The sequence below is a fragment of the Chamaea fasciata genome, unplaced genomic scaffold (genome assembly GCF_029207755.1).
Source record: "Chamaea fasciata isolate MVZ Bird 193981 ecotype frontalis unplaced genomic scaffold, bChaFas1.0.hap1 SCAF_9, whole genome shotgun sequence".
NCBI lineage: Eukaryota > Metazoa > Chordata > Aves > Passeriformes > Sylviidae > Chamaea > Chamaea fasciata.
Genome location: NW_027094094.1, coordinates 11647564 through 11669060, shown reverse-complemented (window position 1 = coordinate 11669060; position 21497 = coordinate 11647564). Strand labels below are relative to the sequence as shown.

At 48.2% G+C, this 21497-nt stretch overlaps 1 protein-coding gene across 2 annotated transcripts; it reads right to left on the bottom strand.

Annotated features, from left to right (window-relative positions):
• Positions 1-1041: 1041 nt before the first annotated feature.
• Positions 1042-20823, bottom strand: ITPRIP (inositol 1,4,5-trisphosphate receptor interacting protein). 2 transcript variants are annotated; one of them, XM_066190966.1, is made up of 3 exons: positions 20547-20823; positions 15504-15610; positions 1042-2989 (listed from the first exon to the last, which is right to left on the bottom strand). In XM_066190966.1, the coding sequence occupies exon 3, from the start codon at positions 2974-2976 to the stop codon at positions 1327-1329; it is 1650 nt and encodes a 549-aa protein (XP_066047063.1). In that variant the 5' UTR covers positions 2977-2989; positions 15504-15610; positions 20547-20823; the 3' UTR covers positions 1042-1326. The 2 variants fall into 2 exon arrangements, with proteins under 2 accessions (XP_066047063.1, XP_066047062.1); XM_066190965.1 differs by lacking the exon at positions 20547-20823 and adding an exon at positions 15711-15779.
• Between the last annotated feature and the right edge of the window lie 674 nt (positions 20824-21497).

The following is a 21497-nucleotide window of genomic DNA, read 5'->3' as shown; positions in this document are numbered from 1 at the left end:
CTTTGCATTCCCAGCTCAGCAAATTACAGTCTATTAGTGCAGCTCCTCGGAGCAGCAGTATTTGAAAAGATTGAGGAGAATGTATAAAGTAGCTTTTGCCTGCATATGTGGAGCAGAAGGATGCAACACGGATCATAAGGCAGCTGCAAGCAGCATTGCCCAGGTCTACTACATGCGTATCTTTTTCATTCCTTCCTCCTCCTCCCTGCTGGCCTAGGCCTAATTAAAACCATGTGCAGAGTCACATTCTCATTTGGAGACTGATTGTTCACTCCTGCTACCAGACTTCTGAGATTGGCTTCATTACAGGATCATTTTGGAGAACTGCTTCTTTTATGAAAGCAAAACTTCCAGCAGTCATAGAATCAGAATAGTTTGGGCTGGAAGGGACCTCCAAAGATCATATAGTTGAAGCCCTGCTTTTCATTTCTCTCTGGGCTGTTCTCACACCTTAGTGCCCCAAGGTAAGGAAAACAAACAAACAACCCAAGATGTTAGAACCCAATAGTGGTGTTTCTTTTATCTAAGGTAAAAAAAGGTTCCTGTTCATTGATCCATTCAAAAAGGGCAGGAATATAAACCACTAGACATGTCACCATGGAAGACTTGAATGAAATGGTCTGAAGACACAGACCCTGCTCTGCTACATTCTCCCATAGGAGAAAAAAAGTGCAGGGGTGTTTTTGAAGGACAAGACAAGCCATTTAAGTGACTGCTACAAGTCCAATCCAGAAGGCTTTTGCTTCTACTCTTTTTTTTTTTTTTTTTTTTTTTTAACTACAGTTCCCTTTTGAAGCTGTACTTGAAGGATCTCCATCCAGTCCAGATCTTGTGCATGACCCTCTTCCTCTCCACACCAGCATGTGCACTTATGTTGCACTTCCCATTGGTGAAAGAGCTCCTGCTGTCTGCAAGCAGACAGGCTCCTTTGATCCCAAGATCCTGTCTCTGATTCGCCCACCCTGTTCTTATCTCCCCCTTCTGAAGGAAACGAAGTATTTGGCCACCATCAAACCCCCACCCTCATCTGCATTGCAGGCATCTGAATAAATTACTTATAATTGTTGCTGTAGCATGACTGAGACACAATAGAAAAAATATATTCTTAGCTGCATAAAACCAAGCACAGCAGTGGAACAGAAACCTACTTCAACACCACATCTTCCAGTTTCTCCCTTTTCGCCCCCCATAGCCTCTTCCTTTCAACAGGAACCATGGCCCAGGAGAGGTTCAGCTCCAGACAAGAAGCTCTATTGGCAAAGTCAGTTGTGTCCAGGAGGCTTCAGAAAGTTGCCCTCTGGACTTGTGCTTAGAGTTTGGCTTTGGCTAAAGGGGTTCCTTACGGATCCCGTTGGTGTGTGCAAGGGGAATGTGCACTGTGTACTCATTTATCAGTGCGGACATGTTCCTGAGCATCTCGTGGAATGTGTCCACCATCTTCCTGTAAATGTCCCTGCGCAGCACAAAGGGACGGAAAAGGTTGAGAGGCTCAGCCCTCTGAAATATGATGGGGAAACCCAGCTCTGCTGGTACCTTCCCATTGCCAATGAAGAAGTGATAAAGCTTCTTTTCATGCAAACATTTCTCTAGGAATTTCAGCATGTCCTGTAGGCGCGCCTCCAGCTTTTCTGGGGCCCAGTCCTGACTGGGACGTGCCTGCAGGAGATGCAGCAGCACTGTCTTCAGGTGGTAGTTGGTGAGCCCACTGGGACCTGTGAGGCTGCATTGCTTCCCATGGAGGAAGGAGAGGATCTGAAGGCAGCTGACGTGGCAGGCATTGGCAGGCAGTGTTTTGGAGACCAGCTGGATGAACCTCCTCTCATACACTGCAAAGGTGAGAAACCAGTGGGTGCTGGAGGGGATGTCTGCTGCCAGGCTGCTCCGAGGGAAGTGGGAAATGAAGTAAACGTCAGAGTTCTCATACTGCACCACAGGGGTGAGGTTGAAGGCAATCGATTTCCCCGATTTAAATTTTATCTTTAGGGCTCCTGGTGAGTCCAGGAGGCTGAAGGAAAGGTCAAATTCATATTTGTGGGAGATTCTGTTCCAGGCCTTGGTGACGGCAATCTGGAACCACTTCATGACTTGGTCGGCATCCAGATATTGAGTATTTTTGAAGCACAGGAGGTCTTCCATCTCACTGCTGGGCTTGGTACTACTGACCTGGCTATGGAGGAGGCACAGCATATCTTCCCCTAGTTTAGTCTTGTCACAGATGCAACCCGTCGCATCCTCATCTGCTCTGCACACTTTGATAGTGCCATAACCTTGTTGATCTGGGGGAAAAGAATCACCAGAGCACCAGGTCTGGCAGCAAAAGCAGTAAGGCTCTGGAGGGGCAAAAGGCACTATCAGATCACAGACGAAGGGTTTACGCACTCTCCAATTCTCATACATGCTCCCCACACCCATACAATCTTCCACTTCCATGTCAGCATCCCGGTTACAAACGCTCCTCAAGGCCTCCAGCAGGTCATCTGCAAAGCCTTCCACCATCTCCCGCATCCTGGCCATGTCTGCAGTGGTGCCCAGGATACGCTTCTCATAGAAGCTGGCCAGGACAGCCTTGTCAGGGAGGGCCACTCCTTGAAATGCCTTCCCCAGGACTGCCATGTCATCCTCTTCTCCTCCTGTGTCCTGCCAGTTCCCTTCCTGAAAATCCTGCCTCCAGAGCTCGATCAGCAGGAAGATGACCATGGAGAGGGCAGTCCACATATCCCACCGGACCTTTTCCTCTTTGCTTTCCTCCACTGCCACTGCAGCCTTTTCCAGAGCCTTCTGTGTGGCTTCCTGGTCTGCGATTTCCTGCTCCAGGCGCAACTGCTCCAGCCGCAGGCTCTCCTCCCGCTCCTTCATCTTCTGGATGATTTCTTCTGTGTTCTCAGGGATGGTGCCATTCTCCTTAGGGAAGAAGAGTGGGTGGTTGACAATAGCTGTAATCACCAGTAGGCACACCCGGAAGAGTCCCACAGGCATGGCAGTTTCTTCCCTGGAAGAGAAAGAAAAGTGAAATGACCCATGATTTGGAATATATTCCCTCAAGTGCAAAAACGAAAGAAACTCCCCACTGCAATAAGAACTTTGACATCCTTTCCAGCCCTGGAAAAAAATGCTTTAATCTAGAAACCTCTAAGAGCACACCCATTTCTGCAAGTTATCAACCAACTTCCCAAAGAGGCTTTATCAGCTGATGGTGAGGATGGAAGTGGCTCTTATCTAATGAACTTCGAAAAACAGAGCTCTGAAGGCACTTCCTGCTGTCAACTCGCTATGATGCTGTTGGACAGTATGGGAGGGCAGGTCCTTCCTTTGCCTCTCCTTTAAAATTCCATGGACAGAAAAGGAAAGAAAGAAGCAGGCAGAACCTCCCCAGGTGGGAGCAGGAGTGGAGCTGAACACTGCTTTTCTTCAACATAAAGCTGGTATTTCAGATGTGGCAGTGGCATAGACAGATCTGTCCTGGCTACCTTCCATGTTAAGCATGTCTGGGAACCCAAAGAGCCTGGCTGGATCAGAGAAACCTTCAGTGCCCTGCTGGTGAGGTGCACCTGGGTGGGAACAAGCCTGCACAGTTTTCTGCTTCTAAGCAGGCATTACAGGCAAAGCTCTTCCTGCCTTTCAGCACCACCAGGATCAGGCTGTGGCAAACCCTCCTGGCCCCCAGGATGCCTCACGATCACAGTTCCCAGAAAAAGGGCAGAGACAGAGACACTGCTAAAATGGAAAGGGTTTCCTTTAGCCCAGTGGTTCTAAAAGCATCAGGCTGCTTGTTTTTGGTGCTTACTATACCACTGACCTGTGGAGGACATTAGTAAACACCAGTGCTTTGATCTAAGCCATCTCCCCCAAGCACCCCCTGAACGGCTGTGCTTGCAGCCAGCTCACTCCTTTGCAGTGCCCTCAACAAGGCTGTGAGCCACATCCTAGACATGTGCCAGCAACAGTCCCGTGTGTCACCCCTTGCACAGGCCCTTGGCATGACTGAGACCACTATGGTGTTTTGGAGTGGCTTTTTGTGGTTACTGCCTCTGCTGCTCCAACCCCACATTTAATAAAGCTTTCTGTGCCATGGGCTTCACAATGAAAGGATTTAATTCCCAACCTTTTGGGACATGGTCCCATTGCCAGGGTCGCTGCCTGGTGGTGACAAGGCCTCTCAGAGGGCTGGGCCAGATGGTGCTCAGGCTAAAGCCTGGACTGTTTCCTCCCAGCTGGCATTTCTGTTTCTGGAGGGCTGGCATCACTATCAAGAGCCCAAGTGGCTGCTCAGGGCAGTACAAGCTGAAGTTGTCACCCATTGCTGTAACACTGGAAGCTCACCAGTCCCTCTTTCTACTGAAATCACCTCTCAGCCCTAGCACAGGGAGATCAGAAGGACAAGATGGACAAGCAGGCATATTTCTTCTTCCAGCTGGGAAATTTTAGCAGAGCTGCTTTAATGCCTCAGAAGTGCTAGAGAGAGAAAAGGGTTTCTGTTACAGAAATAAAGTCTATCAATAACATACTTCATCAATCAGACCAGAAATAGCAATCTCATTCCTAAGTAATTCTGCTGGGGGAATGAAGCTGTTTCGCAGAGAGCCAAGAGATGGTGAGGCACTCTCTGTGCTCCAGGGGCCCAGGGGGTGTAATTCTGACCCCCTGGAATAGCTCCTTCCTGGCCTGAACCCAGCATGTTTTGGTGCCACAGCGATCCTGCTGTCCCAGCATCTGGGCAAGAAGGAAAATATCTCTGGCAATCTCATTTATGCCTCCACAGGGCACACAATAAAGACAGATCCACCCCAGTGGAGCTTGTTATCGTAACTGCACAACAAACTGCTGGTTTTGATTGCAGGAACCTGGATTTCCTCAATGTGAGCATTTACTGAACATGGGAACTGTACCCTTCAGCACACACTTATCTTTGCTTATGAGAGAGCTGGGACTGGAATAACAAGGGAAGGGTACAGGATTGAGATGCATTGTCCAAGCAGCAAGAAAATTCACACGGTGCTCAGGATAATGCTCCATGCCCCTCCCTGTGTAACATTTACCAACTACCCTTTTGTTAGATCCCATGCACATGCATAGATGAATGTTCTTATGCAGACATTGCTCAGGAAATAGTTTGTGGCCCTATCTTGTCCTTTTTTACATTTACATTAACTCTTTAATTCATCAGGCAATGAATTAAAGCTGAATTAATGCCTAAATATGGGTGTTCCAGTTATTCTGTGGGCTCCACACTTGGGCACATTTTTAAAAGAAACTGGAGTCGCCCTGCATTGCAAAGAGCTTTATCAGTTTGCTGGGGCAGGGCAGGAAATGCTGGCGAGTTCCATTCCTTAGTGCTACGCTCTTGCTGACCATGTGTGCCTTCCAAGCTTAAAAATAACATGGCCAGGGGCCAGGTGCCTCCTTCTTGCAGTCTTGACCAGGATGACATCACTGCTCTGCTCTGCTCGACCACTGTCCCTGCAGATGAAATGTTTTACTGTAACCACATCACTTCTAAGGTAAGGATGAAAGAAGTCAGCTTCCTTAGGATCTTCTTTCTCATGCCCAGCTGCCCAGGGGCACACTGCTGCCACAAGTTACCTGTCCCAAAGCTCTACTAGCAGCAGGGGTTAGGCCAGACATCCCCAAGCCCGTCACTGGCTGGCTCAGCTGAATTCACTCTGGTCACACTGACATTCTAGGATACTCCAGCTCATTCTGCAGCAACCTCTTCCCTCAGCAAGTGCTACAGGCATCAACCTCTGGAAACTGGAAGTGACAAGATCTTCAGATCACATTGATTTGCAAGGGGGATGTCTGTTTTCAGCCCAGAGCAAGTTCTGCTGGTCAAAACTGCCCTTTTGCTACTGCAGCTACTCACTCCAGAAAATGAAGCCAAACATTAACCTCAATTAAGACTTAAGGCTACTGCTACTCAGTGACCAGAGTCAGTGGAGCCTGCCCTTGGCAGCAGCAAGGGTGGTACAGGCAGAGCATTCCCACATCTCTCAGACACAGCTTTCCTGGCTAACATGAAAGACTCAACAATACAGGTGAAACCAGTAGCACTGCCTGCTACGGCGCTCCAGCATTCCCCATAACAAAGACTGCTCTTTTCCCTTGCTTTTAACTTCAGCCCAAGCTATTTAAGCCTGATAAAAATATTTATGCCTGCTCAGGCTTGGACAGCTTTTGTGTGGGGAAGAGGGAGAGAGTCCAAACCTTTCCAAGCTTGACACTAAGAAAGAGAAATGGCAATTTTTCAATCTATGCATCAAATTTAGCAATGTTTCAAATATGGGGGGAAAAAAATAAAAGGTATTCATAAGTTTTTAAATAGCAAGTTCTCAAAGCAATCTGCAACCTTTTCTGAATTTCTCACCCTGACAGTTTTTTTCCCATTTAAAGTATAAACAACAACTGGACTCAGTAACAGGCTTACATCCTACCTACCTTCTGCAGACCCTCCTGTGGCAGTCCTGGGGCTCCAAAGACCCCCCAGAGGGTGCCGTGGTCACAGGTAGGCCACTCCTGCCAGCAGCCAAAGCATCCCCTGCTCCCTGGGCCAGGTGAGAAAGCAGAGACCTCTCTTTTCTACCGTGGGCACAAAGCAGGGAAAGGTGCAGGAAGACCAAAGAAAACTGCATGGGAAATGAAGAAGGGCCAGGGTATGTGAAACCTCACTGTCTTGATGTGAAGCTGTCTCTGCTCACTGCCCAGCATGTGATGCTACTTGTTCAAACCTGCCTCTGGCAATAGAATTAGTTTTCTTCTCGGCTTTTCTGTGGCACTCACTGCTGTAGTGACTAGGGACTTCACCCAGTTTCAGGTTAATGACCACTCTGCACAACCCTGGGAAGTGAGGGGGCAGACACCATCCCACCCTCCAGCCGGGAGTGAGGGCTCAGAGAGATAAAAACAGCTGATCGCTCTGTTGCCTGATTACAAACAACCAGCTGCATCCTGCAGCACTTGGTATCTTCAAAGGGTCCACCAAGAGCACCTGCCCCCCTCCACCCTCGGCTCCCAGGCAGGTTAGGCCTTATCCTTCCAAACCTGAAGCTGCCTCCCCAGCTGGAGGATCCTGACCAGGGCAGGTCCTGGATGATGCAGGAAGCCCCAAGAGAGGAAGGGGAAAGATAATGCTGCTGTCGTGCAGTTCAGGTTGGTGCCATGAAGCCACAAGCAGAAGGAGGACACTCTTGCCCTAGCTGATCTGAAAGGCCTTTGCTGCACAATTTACTAATGTTTGGCTTGCCTGGAGCACAGTTACAGGTAGAACAGCATGAGGAAAGGGAAGCAGCACAGGAAGAAGGCTTCAGAGCCAGGCAGCAGCAGCAGCAGCTCCACCTTCAGCTTCTTCTCCTCTTCACCTCGGAGCATCACAGAGCTCATACAGGGTTCGTGTGGACCAGCCTGAAGAGGCTGCTGCCCTGTGGCAATGTGTGCTCTCCCCTTCCTCAGCCACCCTGTCACAGGGGATTTCCCTGAGGGGCACCAAAGTCCTTCATGGAGATGATGATGCTCAAAGTCATAACAACGTCCTGTCCCTTCCAGCGAACCGTGCTTAATTTCTGATGTCCCTAAGCCTTCCTCACACCCTTTTCCATAGCAGCTTCAGAACCTTTTGCCTCCTGCTCAGCCCGGCAAAGGAAATAAAGATATGGCAGCTTGCCGCTGCAGGCTGCTCACGTGCTCTGAGCCCAGAGAACCCTCCACTTTCTCTGAAGTGAAGGGAAAGTATTTCCCTTTCAGTAAGAGTGCCTTTCTTTACTCAGGAGTTCCTCATGCACCTTTATTTGTTCAGCCATTTTGTTCCTCTAAATTTTGAATCATGGTAAGCAAAACATGCCCTGGCTGGTATTCAGCAATAAACCAGGCAGGAGTGAGGTGAAGCTTTGATTCTTAAATTGGAAAAACCCAAGTCAAGCCACTGAGTGCAGTTCAGTATCACAGTGGAACACGCCAAGACATCACTTACAACACTCTCGATTGCTTCCTGCAATCTGGCTGACACAAAAGGCAATGAATAGGTGGCTGTTACATTGTGTTTTGCTTTGGTAGGCTGCAAGAAAAGAGGCATTTCAAGTAGATGATAGAAAATACAGCTGGTTGGGAGGCTTTTTTCATTCAAAGCTGCCAAAGTTTTGAAACCAGAACTTTCATGGGAACAAATATGATTTCTGACTCTCTTATTAGGAAGGTCCTTGAGGTTTGGAAAGGACTCTGCTACTTGTTTTGACTGCAGAGATTAACAGGTCAAACCAGGCACTAACCTGCAACAGGGACTTTCTTACTGGGAAGATGTGAACCTCAGTCTGAGGGGTTTCAGGCCCAGCCCAGCCATATTTCCTCATGGCTGAGCTTCTGGGAGCTCCGTGATTCCTTCTCTTGCTGTACAACAGCGAACAAAATTACCTTTTGGCCTTTGAGTGTTTAGTCTGAAAAAAGCTTCTGCGCATTTATGCATATCTAGTAAAGAACAGAAGTTTGCTGAAAGCCCTTGGTAATGCACCATATCCCTCTCCAATTTGCAAGTATCACTGCCACCTCTGCAGGTATTCACAGATATGATCCAGCTGCCACTGACAGAAACCATGGTTTCTCTTAGTGGGGACTACAAGCTCTGATTTGTGAGACACTTGCACAATGACAGAGAAACTGGAATTACAGAGATGCATGTCAGTATTATTGCTACTGCCAAAAACCTGGACAGATGCAGTTTTTCTGAGACAATCCCACACCCACAGAGCACAGAGCATCCAGGACAGGCTCTTGGTCTCCCCTCTCCTGAGCATAGCACACACAGCCCAGACAGGAAAATTAAGGGATAAAAATCCAGTACAGAGCCTGAGCAGCGCCAACTTGTGTTGTTCTTTCAGCCCCTATGAATTAAGCTGTGTGCAGGACGTCAGTGGGATGAGATGTCTACTGGGACAGAACAGTGCCAGCCATAGCAGCTCTAACTCATGTTCTGACTTGTTTTTCAGCATTAAATTAGTGCTACAGACAAAGTACTGAATTCCAGCTACCAGCACAATCACAGCTGGTTCAGCACAGACAGGTAGGATTGGGCTCTGTCTTTGGGTCTCTACCAAAGCCCCAAGTAGGGAAGGATCAAATGCACCAATACAATGAAGGTACAGGGTCCTGGATGTTGAGAGTGGTAATAGAACCATGTTTCAAACCAGAACAAGCCAATTGGCCTGCCCAGGACTATGGCAGTCAGGTATGGCAGAACAACTGCCTTTCAAACTATGCCTGGAAGCCACACCCCAGATTAGCTGCTTGGCCACAGCACAGCAGCTGGACAAGGCCACTTGCCTGCTAGCTATTGTTCTGCTGTTTGATTGAGAACGTTGGCCTGTCGCAATATCCGTGGACATCCTGTCCCGGGGCTGCTGCGGTGCCAACGGGGTCACCCGCGCAGCCCCAGTCGGACATCCTGCCCAACAGGTCTGCTCTGGGCCTTCGGAAACAGTATTTTCCTCCTGGGGGTCACCAGATCAGGTATTTCCAAGGAAATGCTGATGCTCATCCTGTGTACAGGACTAGATAGCCCTCCCTTCCCATGGGCTGGTGGATTCAGGGGGGTAAACACGTGAAGGGCACTGACAGTGCTCTGGAAGCAGACACTGCTGTGCAGCCCTAGGTCCAAATGAGGGATTTTTTCAGCTTCTCTCCAAGCAGAGGAGTGCTTGACTGGCCCTAGGAAAGAAAGGGAGTCTCTTTCCAGCCTGCCAGTCAGGTACTGCCTTTGCCATCAGGAAGCTTTTTCTCAGGCCTTGTTAACTCTCCCCTGCTTCAGTTTGAACCTCCTAACATTCCAGTGCCCTCTGTGAGTACAAGTGGGACAGTTTTTTGTTTTGTTCTTGCAGTAGTACTCAGGATGTTCAGAGGTACTCCTGTCCTGCCTCAGCTTTCACTGTACACAGATGCATTTACAAGTTGTTGCCATAAAACCCCACTGTTCCCCATACCCCAAAGCCTAGACAGTACAAAGTATTCTTTCTGGTTCAAAGGGAGCTATCTGCCTTCCAGGGCTCTTTTCCAAAACCCAAAGAGATGTGGCACGCGTTAGATTTTCAGTTTCATCAGCAAGTGGGGATTTATTGGGCCCATTTCTAAGTCATTGTTTCTCAGTACATACACACGTATCATGCCACTAATCAAAACATGCTACTAATCAAAACACTAATCAAAACATGATCTTCTTCCTGCGCCAGAAGCCAGCAGTCACCACTAAAGGCAGCTTTAACAACTAATGAATACCAGAGAGACACATCATGTCCCCAAGCAGTCACTGTTTACTCTGTGCAAGGCTGGACCCAAGAGAGGGTGCCCATGGAGACCAGGAGACAGCCAACAGCGTGAGGAGTGCGATACTCAGCATCCTGCTCATTGCCCGAATGTGTTTTTATTGCTTTTTCGACTATGCAAAGCCAGCTCAGCCCTTTTGCAAGCAGGACATAGGCAGTATGTAGGGCCTTGTGTTCCCTCTGCTATGGCCAAGAAGGAGTTTTACAAATTGGAACATAGGGTTGGCTGCAGGAGAGGCAGGACAGCAAAGGTAGGAAGTGTGTATGTGACTCCCACCCACGTATTGAGCTGTTGTAGTAGGACCACAGCCAGGGACAGCTTGCCTTTTTAAGCCAAATACATTTTGTTTGGTTTTGTCTGTTAATAGTGAGGAAAACAACTGGAGCAGACCAAACTTTTGTGGTGTGGGGTTTTTTGGGGGGCTTTTTTGTTTGGTTTTGTTTTTTCCAAGAGGAGAAAAGACACGTGCAAAGGAAAAAAACCTTAGCTTACCACCCCTACCAGCACCCTTCTCCTCCAACCCAACATGATGGGAGCCTGGGCAATAGGTGGTCACTCCCTTCATCAGTACAGACTGACAAACATCCCTGCTGCTCCACCAAAAGCCTGATAGTGTCAATCACAATGGATGGTGCAGCGTCACTGCACAGATCCTCTCTGGCCTCCTCCTGGTGTTCGTGCTGGGTCCTCCTCTGGCTGTCAGCCCCTCAGCCACAACAGCTCCTTACAGGTGAGGCAGCCACGGCGCATGGATCTGGCCTGGCAGTCACCTCAGGGAGAGGTGGTGAGTACAGAAAGAGAGCAATTGCCAAGATGTTTGTTTACATCTGCCCTCCGTTTCCCCACTTAATTCTCAGCAGGGTGAAAAAACCCCACACCAGTGTTGTTAAACCAGGCAGTGTTGTTAACTCTGGCTCTCCTCATCCTGAGCTAACCATATGCATCCTTGTTCATTCAACTTAACCATACACCCAGTGGAACAAATGCTTTGGTATTAAAATAATTGGTGCAAACATTATTAGAAAGATGATTTCCCAGCAGGGATACAGCACTCCAGCACATCTAAGAAGAACACATGTAGATATTGGCAGGGCTCAGAGATGACTTGCAGAGTGATTACATGTGAAACTCTGAAGTCCCATTTCAGTCGTGAACATGAACAATTACATATTACAGACAGTAGAAAGCACAGTACTTGCCAGATACTTCCACACTGAAATACTGAACAAAAACACAGCAAAAAGAAATTTTCATTGCAGGTTGGGAATTTGGCTGATCTGAGATCTTCTGCTCCATCAGAGTCTTGAATCAGTGACAAAGCCACACTCATTGGTCAGGAAACCTGCAGGCCCAAGTATCTGCTTAAACAGGACCCAAAACCACTGGATGGGATTGATGGTTTGTGTGATATTGGACCATTGTTTTGCTAACTAGTCACTGCTGTTTGTATTCAAACAAGAGGGAAAGAACTGTATTTAAAAGCTGGCTATTGTTGCCAAAACATTACCACAGAAATCAAAAGCAATGCTTTATTCCATTGCCTGAAATCCCAGCTTTTTTTTTTTTTTTTAACACAATATAGTTCTTTAAATAAAGTAAAAAACAAAACAACTCAACCGACTGTGAAATCCCCTGCAGGGGTGGGTAGAGGGTGTGGAAGGAAAAGAGAACAAGAGCACTTTCACTGCATTTCCCCATTTCCTTGCCCCTCACCAGGATGACTCCCTGATCTAAGCAGAGACACTGTGCAGTGCACACAGCCTCTGAGGAAGAAATAAACCCTCTTACTTCATTACCTAGTGACTCTAGAAAAGATCAGGAGAAACAACACAAATGCTTTGGGAAGCAGAAATCCCAGTCTTGGCTCATTTGCCATAAACCTAACAACTGCCAAGGCAGATGCAGGCACACAAATATGTTGGCTGCAGAATACTTCTGGCTAATCCTACTCTCCAAAATGAGTTTAAATAAATAAAAAGCAGCAGAAGAAAGCAAAGTCATACAAGAAAACAAACTGCCCCACTTCCGTACAATATTTCCATGAGGCTCATCCTTTCAGCACTCGTGGTCACCAACCCAGAGCCATTTTCACCCAAGGGAATGACTCAGAGACAGCCTATTGCCACATGCACCCATATTTAATAATTTTCATGTGCTCTCAGCTCAGTCCTCTCTTAGCAAGAAAAGGAAACATCTCTAAGCTCTTTGTTTTGCTGAAGAATTTGTAAACTGAATGCTGGGAAGAAAAACTCTAAAAGTACTCAAGCGGAAAAGAGCGATGCAGCTAGCAGTGCAGCAGTAGAAGTATCAAACACACATATATTAAGGTCGTGAGGCCACGTGGTTTTCATTTGGGATGTATGGGGTGAGCACATACGGTTGCTTTCTTTATACCATAAGCACAACAAAGGAAGGCTTTGTTTGAAAGCCAAGGGACAGCCTCTCGGCTCACTTAAAGGCTAAGTTACAACGTAATGGGAACTGTGAGTCAGAGCTGTGGGGCCCCTGCTCACAGGCACAAAACCCCCTCTACTGCAGCTGGCAAGGAGCTCAGCAAGGAGCAAAGCCTCTAGCTCCACATGGGAGACCCAAAACTTCCAGGACTAACAGCAAATGCAAGGCTGAGCTGAGAGCATGTGTTCTGGATGACTTAGCACACAAACACCTCCCTTCTAGTCGACATGTCTTCCTGTAACTCTGTCAGAGTGTGAGATCATAACCCTGCACCTATTCCAAGAGCACGATGCAGCTATGAGTCAACAGGAAGGTGGGATAAACATCATCCAAGCACCTTCAGACCATCTTTTGGCCACAGAAGAGCATGGCCATGATTCTTAGCCAACTCCCTAGGCTGGACCACACTAGAGCTCTCTCCTTAAGTCACCTATTGTGCCAGATAATTTGTGTCATTGTGTGTTACAGGAGGGGAGGGTCAGCTGGTAGATTCCAGCTACTCAGAATAAAGACATCCCTTCCATTCTTGCCCCTACAAGACTGGAAGGTAAGGGTAATTTTTAATGACCATGAAAGAGTTGCAATCTGCAGTGCAGAGGTATCTGTGCTGCTGAAACTGCAAATGTTTTCCCTCACATTTCCAATAGTCCCAAGGTATTTGGTTGCTAAATCCCCAGAAGCCTTTAGAAATCAAATTCTCCTCTGAAACCAGTGGCAGTGTTCCTCCTGAACATCCAGGAGGAAACAGATTAGGATCAAAACATTCTGGGTGCAGATACAGAAGACCAAGCCCCTCTGGGAAGCATTATAGTATGAATATTAAGTGTGACATTTTAAGCTTGAGAACATCTCCTTAGCTCCACCTCTGGTATGTGTTAACACTCTACAAGAGCTTAAAAAATAGGAGGAAAAAGAGGTCTGAAAAAAGCAATAGAGTTTCTTCCCTCTGCCTACACACATGGCTTACACCGTGGATGACTTCTGGCAAGTCTCTGTTTACTTTGTTCTGAAAAGCTTCCAGCAAACCTGTGCCTCCCAAGGCAGTCTAGACTACTGCCTAGCTGCCCCTACCTGCAGTAAAGTCTCCTCATCACTGCATGTGCTTTCTCCAAAATAAGCCATTTGGATCCCTGCTGGGATCCTGGCACAGGCAGGTGGTATCTTCTCTTAGGGAGCTACTTTACCTCCTTGCACACAGCATGGGAATCATTTACTCCCACTCCTCATCAGGTGCTCATCACTCATCACCAAACCCTCTAAAATTTGGTAGAGCTGAAAGCAAGGCATTCTCAAGCCAATTTGCACTGGTTTTTCTGGGTTTTACCACAAACTCTACCTTTTCCACTGAAAGCACCCACCATCCCCAGAGGCAACTCAGGGAAAGATGAGTTGGTTACACAGGTGGCTCAGCTGACACCTTGTAACTCATATTTTCTTTTCCTGCTCAGGCACAAGAGCCTTCTCTAAGTGCAAGTGACGGAACAGTAACAGTTGTCCTTTGCCAGGCAACCAGAATAACCCTCTATGAGTTGGAGACTGTGCCTAACAGGGCTTAAATTCTGGAACAACTGGCTGCAATGATCCTCATCCATGCCTGGATTTCCTGAGCCACGTACATGGCAGTGGGATGTGTCACATGTTTTCCGTTTAACTGCTGAAAAAGCATCTCTGCCTTGAGGCAAATATTGCTGATACAAATAGTGTGCTAGATGAGCCAGAAAAACCTGCCTCTGGAGGAGGGACAATAATGAAAGATGGTGAATGGAAAGGAAAAAGAGAAAGAGCTTCATTTACACACAGGAGAATGGCAGTGGGCCAACTCTCACAGCTTTGATCGGGGCTGGCTGGAGGAGCATGCCAGGGAACTCTCTGAGCTGAGCTTTGCTAGAGCAGAGCAGCTGTTTGAACTCTGTGATGGGAAAAAGAGGACAGACACCACCCAACACAGATCCAGAATAAATAAGAAAAAAAAAATCACGAGGAGTGCATGAACGAACAGGTACTCAGAGCTGTAGCAGGACATTGTGGCAGCCAGGACTGCCTCTCTGGCAGCTCCCTCTGTCATCAGCTCCAGTTCTTGCCCTCCCACCACTGCTGGTGTCACACACTGGCAGAGCAGCACTGCCAGACATCTTGGTTTCACCCAGTTCTCCTTTTGGTGTGTTTTTAGGGGTTTTCATACAAACATGAAATCTCTCCACATCGCTGGCTTGTGAAAGCACTATTTCCCTTCATCTGCCTCTGCTGTCACCCTTGATCATCTAGAAGTTGTCCAGGCACTTCCAGGCATCTGCTCTCCCTCTAACACTTAGAAGAGGGGAATTCCAGTACTTTCCCAGTCAGGATAAAGTACTTCTGTCAAGTTCTCCTCTGCAGCAAAAAATGCATCAGTAGCTGATGCCAGCAAAGCTTTGGACCCTTTGGTTCCCTTCTGCCATCACTCTCTGACTAGATCCCAACTGCACCAAGAGACAAGAACAATGCTATACTGAAAGTCCAGAAGCAAGGCTTCTAACACTGATCTTCCACAATGAAGCCATTTCCAAATTAAACCTTCATAACATTGCTGCTTTTGCTTTGCAAGAAGCTGTCTGAACCTCACTGCTGGGAAAATTTCTAAAATATGAGCCACACCAATTTCCTCTCAGCATTTCTGCTGCAAGGCTCAAGATCTGCTAGTGAGAGCCCATCAAGAAGCTTTTTAAAATCACACCAAATCTGGAAGGAAGAATGACCCCTGGAGCACTTACCTGCTACACAGCTATGCAGGTGCTCATTAAACTTCACATTACTACTATCACTGTGATGCAGAGAAGAGTAAATTCAGTCACCAGCCACTGAAGCACAGCGAGGAAGTCTGCAAAACACAAAGAGAATGAATGAGGAAGTGCAGGCAGAAGATGGTACATGATGCAGTTATCTAAATTACGGATTGATTAAAAGAGAGATTAACTCACCCCCTCACCTAATAAAATGATCATAAAAGCTCCAGAGACCAGAAATAATCAGCTTGAAGTGATCAGGAAAAAGTTAAAATGCTGCCTCTCCCATGGGAAAGTGTGTAGATCACACCGTGGGTTTCTCAGACGTGTCAGCAAGTAAGGACCTCCCTCCTCTGACTCCATCCTCACCCACCAGCACTCTCCTTTTAAAATGGATTAGGGTCAAATGAGCAGCTGCATTAAGTGCAAGGGCTGGGACAGTTTTGTCTGGGATTGGTTTGTCTAGAAAAGGCATCTGGCTGCTGTAAGCAGCTTGTAAGGTAGAAATACTTGCTCGGGGAGCTGGGTTTACAGAGCTAATGGGAGAAACAGAAAAGAGGCAGGAAGCAAGTGAAAGAGCACAGGAAGATGTGAAACACAGAACCGCAAAAGATAAACTACAATATTTTAGGATAGAGAAGTGAAGAAATTTTATGTGCAACAGGAAACAAAGGCCCCCAACCAGACGGAGAAGACCCAACAAGCTGCTTGCAGGCAGACAACAGGGACATTACTCCTCCCCAGCTGCACACAAATGGGCTGGGGAGGAGGAATGCACCACCCTCATTTCCAGTTACCACCACTTCAAACCTTCCCACTGTCTTCATCCAAAGCCTAATGAAACGATCAGTGTGGGCTGAGCTGAGCTTTAGGCCCATTTTAAGGGCTCAGCATTAGGTTGACGCATCCTTGCTCTCTTGAACCCCTTCAATTCACCTCCCTCCTCCCACGTACCTGCTTTGACCAGACTGTGTGTACAGTTTCACTTCTCTGTTTCCACTTTCCACTGTGAGGCCAAATTGGGCAAATGGGCTCTGCCCAGCCCTCCTATCTTGCAGGGCTGCTGGTGCCTCTGCTCAACCAGTGCCACACCACCACCACCAGCAGCACAAACTGCTGAACACAGGAGAGACACCCCAAGCCCCAAAGGTCAGGATCTGCACTGCAATATCCCAGTAGATATTTTTAAGTCCTCAGGGCCTGCAATGTCTGGTCTCATGGTGGCTCAAGGCCAGTGCGGTAGAGTAGGTGTGTCTGCTTGGAGGGAAGGAGCTATTAAATGCTGGGCAGGAACTGCTGCTATGGGACATACAATTCACTTGTTAAGGTAATTTCTAAATCTCAAAAGGGAAGGTTTAAGTTAGGGTCTCCCTCAACTATGTTTATAAATGTTGGAGAGACCTTGACTGAGCCTTATGAGAACTGGAAGGCTGCAATGATGTCTCTCCAGAACCTTCAGGCTGAACAACTCCCTCAGCCTGTTTTCATAGGAGTGGTGCTGGAGCCCTCTGATCATCTTTGTGACCTCCTTTGTACTTGCTCCAGGAGTTCCATGTTTTTCCTGCGCTGAGAACCCCAGAGATGGATGCAGTACTGTGGGGAGAGTCTCAGCAGAGTGGAACAGAGGGGCAGAATCCCCTCCCTTGACCTGCTGGCCATGCTGTTTCAGATGCAGCACAGGACACGTTTGGCTTTCTGGGCTACAGGCGCACATTGCTTCATGAGTTCTCCCAGACTGTCCTCATATCTGGGGCTGCCCCAAACCAGGTGCAGCATCTTGCACTTGGCCTTGCTGAACTTTGTGAGATTCTTGTGGGCCCACCTCTCAAGCTTGTCCAGGTCTCCCTGGATGCCACCCCTTCCCTCTGTTGTGCCAACAGCACCACTCAGCTGCGTGTGATCTGCTGAGGGTGCACTTGATCTCACTATGCCAGTGGTATTAAAGAGCACCAGTCTCTGAGAGACACCACTGACTGTCACCTGGACAGAGAGCCAATGACCACAACTCTGGATGTGTCCATCCAGCCAAATCCTTATTCACTGAACAGTCAACCCTTCCAACTCATTTCTCTCCAATTTGGAGATGAGGATACCATATGGAATCATGTCAAAGGTCTTACAGAAGTCTAGGTAAATTACATCAATCTGTCTTCCCTTGCCAAACATTGCAGTCACTCCATCATAGAAAGCCACCTGAACGGTCAGGCACGATTTGTCCTCAGTGAAGCCATGCTGGCTACCTCAAAACATCTATTTGTCTTGCATAAGCCCTCTTAACACAGCTTCCATAAGGAAGACTGAGCAACCCAGCACAATGTTTGTTTTTAGTCAGCTCTATATGAGGCTGACATTTCTTGACAGAAATGAAAACTGTCCCTGCTCAGCAGCTGATCTGGCCTTCAGGTCATAGCAGTAAAACCTGTTTGTTTTGCTGCTGGTCAAGCTTGGCTCAGCCAACTTTGCATTGCCCACGTGTGCGTGTAATACAAACAAGCTAAAAAAAGAGCTCTGCTGCAGCTACACCCCAGGCCGGCTCTCTATCCTCAAGCTGCTTGAAGGTTGGCCACCTGCCTCTTTGCCTGCTCCAGGGAGCGAGCGGGCAGAAGGTTTTGCTTACACAGCTGAGCCCACATCCCTGCAAAACCTGGAATTCATGGTTGGGCACATGACAGTGCTGCCCAGTGCACACCCTGGCCATGCTCTCTCCCTCCAGCCTGGAAATCAGAGTCTCTACATCTCACCACCCAACAATTACAAGTGCCGATGGAAAAAATGCTGCCTGGCAGCAAACCTGCTTTTTCCCCAGTATAAATGGATTGTAATAACACTTGGGAGAGAAAAAGTTGGCCCACCCAACAGTCCATTTTAAAGAGGATCTAAAGGAACAAGCCAGAAGCTTTTTTCAGCTTCCTTTTCCATTGCACCATTGCTATGGATTGCAATTGCAATTCTGGAGAGCAGAGTGAGCAGGACTGGACAGCACAGGACAGCAGGGAGACTCATGCAGGCTCTTTATGGAGCTCATATACTGTGTTAATTCATTTTCAGGCAAGCCCAAGATACTGAAGCCACAGTCAACAGGTAGACAGTTGCAAAAGCCAGACTAAAATTATTCTTTGGAAAACCATATAGTTTTACTCAGAAAACAAACTCAGAAATTAGTGAGATCATCTTGTGAAACACCAGTGTTAGGTTTCTGTGGATCAGATTCCTTTCCCATGTTAGTCATTGCCATGCAAGAAGAATTACAAGCACTGGCATCCCTCTGAGACATCATGCAGAGACACACAAGAGCCCTTATTGCCATGGGCAGCACCAACAAAAAAACAAAAGGGGAGCAGGACATGCAGCTTTTGACTGCCCTAGTCATCAGATGGCCCAAAACAATTACTTACGAAAACCGAATTCCTCAGTCCCTGACCAAGGCTATTTAGTCTGACTTGAAGAGGGGAAAGCAGTGTTAAAAAAAAAAAAAAAAAAAGAAAAAAGAAAAAAAGGAAAAAAAGGAAAAAAAAGGTGTTCTTAGTATATAGTAACGCTCCAAGCAACAAAAAGAGGAAGACAGGTGAGGGGCCACCACCTGAGCTCTTGATAAACAAGCTCAGTGCTTTGGTGTGCACAGGTCACTTCTTCCTTGCAGATGCCACTGGTGTGAACACAGATCGCTGAGTCCTGTACACACAAGTCATGCAAGCAAAAAAGAGTGTCATCTACAGCTGGGAGCCAAGAAACCCTTAGGGTTGGTCCCAGTACTTACAATGATTTTCTGAATTTGGGAAATCAATTCACCTGTCTCCGCATCTGTGACAATCACACTTAATATGTGCGTTTCCCATGTGAGAGCAGCATGAAGCATCTCTTGTGCTGAAAGCAAAGTTGAAGAGAAAGCCTGAAGTTTTTATTCCTAATTTCTATGTGCTACTTTTGCTTGAGGCCTGAGAGAACCCCTTTCACTTATACTAAGGAAAATCTGATTATAACAGCAGATGCCTATGAAGGTAGCCAGGACCACTTCAGTCAGAGCTGCAGAAGAGCATTACCATCACCAAACCAAACTAAACCCCCTCACATGACACAATGTGCTGCACTACAGCGGCTCTCTTGTCCAAGCACTGCTCTCATGTCAGCTCAGGTCCTTGCCTGGCAGCCCATGGCAAACTCTTGTGCCTGAAGGAGACACACTGGGTATGGGCGAGGCCTACAGCACTCATTAAAAACATATTAATAGTAATATTTGCTTAGAGACACTGCTCATCTTGCCTGACCACGTAAGAGATGCCAATAGCAACATGTCCTATTTTCCTGAAGGATTTTAGCATGGCAGTTCCCAAGAGAACTGCTTCAGTGGGAGACTGCCAAGCTGAAGATGCAAAGGCCATTAAGGCTTGTATTCTGCACATCAGTTTTACAGCCCATTGACTTCGAGCATCACACTCCTGGCTCACTCCGGTTTGAGCTACAAATACCTGCTGGCCACCTCCAGAAACAGAGCAGCTGTACTGAAAGTATCCCTCCAGCTCCACTGAAAGCTTCACTCAGACGAAAGAAGTTTTAAACCCGTGCCGCGTAAGGCTGAACATGCAGCGAGGCTCCCTCAAAGATGCGTTTTGCACGGACTGTACATGTGCGAGGTACGCAGCCCCAGGACCCCACGGGCTGTGCCACCAGCAAAGGGCGATGGCCGAGAGCTCTCTGCTCACTCGGCTCGGTCCCGCCGAGTCCCCGAGGGGCTGCGGCCGCTCTCCCGCCGCCCGCCGCGTTCCCGCCTGCGCTGCAGGGAGAGGGATGCCCAAAGCTCTGCAGGAACTTTGGTGGGCGCAGTACCCCGTCCCAGGGGATCTACCCTGCCTGTGCCCCGGCACCCGCCGAGACGCAGAACGCGCTCAACACAAAAGTTACGCCGTAAGGAGAACCCGGGGACAGCCACATCAACGCGAGCCACCGCGGGCAGCCCGCCCCGCCGCTCCGTCCCGCCCGCATCCCCCGCACCCCCGGGCGCGCTCCGGCTCCCCAAGGCCCGGACAGACTCACCGGGCCGGGCCGGGCAGGGCCGGGCCGGCTGGGCGGCCCCGCTCCCGGGCGCTCCGCACACACCGGCGGCTCCGCGCGGCCAGGGCAGGAGCCCGCCCCGCCCGGGCTGCCGCTGCTCCTTGGTTTGTTGTTTCTCCTTCAAACCACTCCCGCCAGCCCTAGGAGCCCGGCCGTGCCCCGGCGGGCGGCAGCGAGCTGTCTGATCTCTCGCTCGGCTCCCCCATTAGCTTCCCAGATGGTGTTGGACCGAGGGCACGGCGGACGGAGAGGAAATGCGCTCATCTTGCTTCTCGGATGTATTCTGACCTCCTGGTGGTCGTGCCTGAAAGTAGGAAAGCAGCTGAAACACGGAACCTCGTGTACTGTTCTTATCAAAGCAAAGGAGTAGATCTGAGAAGTGCTGACCCATTTTCGTGCTCCAAGCTGGCACGAGTAAAAAGATGTGGATCTGCTAACATCCTTCCCCAGAAGGGGCCCAGAAGTGGTACTAGTTTCTTTAGAATCATCGTGTACCCTGAGCTGGAAGGTCACCAGGGTCAACTCCTGACCCTGCACAGGACAATCCCACCATGTGCCTGACAGTTTGTCCAAACACTTTGTGAATTCTGACAGGCTTGATCCTAGTAGGGATGAGGGAACTGATGCACAGCAAGTGTTAGCTAATGATCAAGGCCACAATAGATGATTTTTGAAAATGTTGTCAAACACTTCCCACATTATAGAGTTAAAGGCCATCTTCTTGTATTTCTCACAAAAAGAAGTTTTCTCAACAACTGTCAGTTTTACTGGAAGCTTAAGGGTATAAGCAGAGTAACATCTACGTGATTTAGGGGAACTATATTGTACCCTACTCTTTCCACAGCATTGCATCAGCTGGTTTATATCGCTACTGCTCTGGCATGTTGCATGTTCTCCACCACCACTTTGATTTTTTTTTAAGCTCAGATGGTG

What these genes read in the sequence shown, in the direction of transcription:
- ITPRIP (XM_066190966.1), bottom strand. Translation starts at nt 2,976, where the DNA reads ATGCCTGTGGGACTCTTCCGGGTGTGCCTACTGGTGATTACAGCTATT.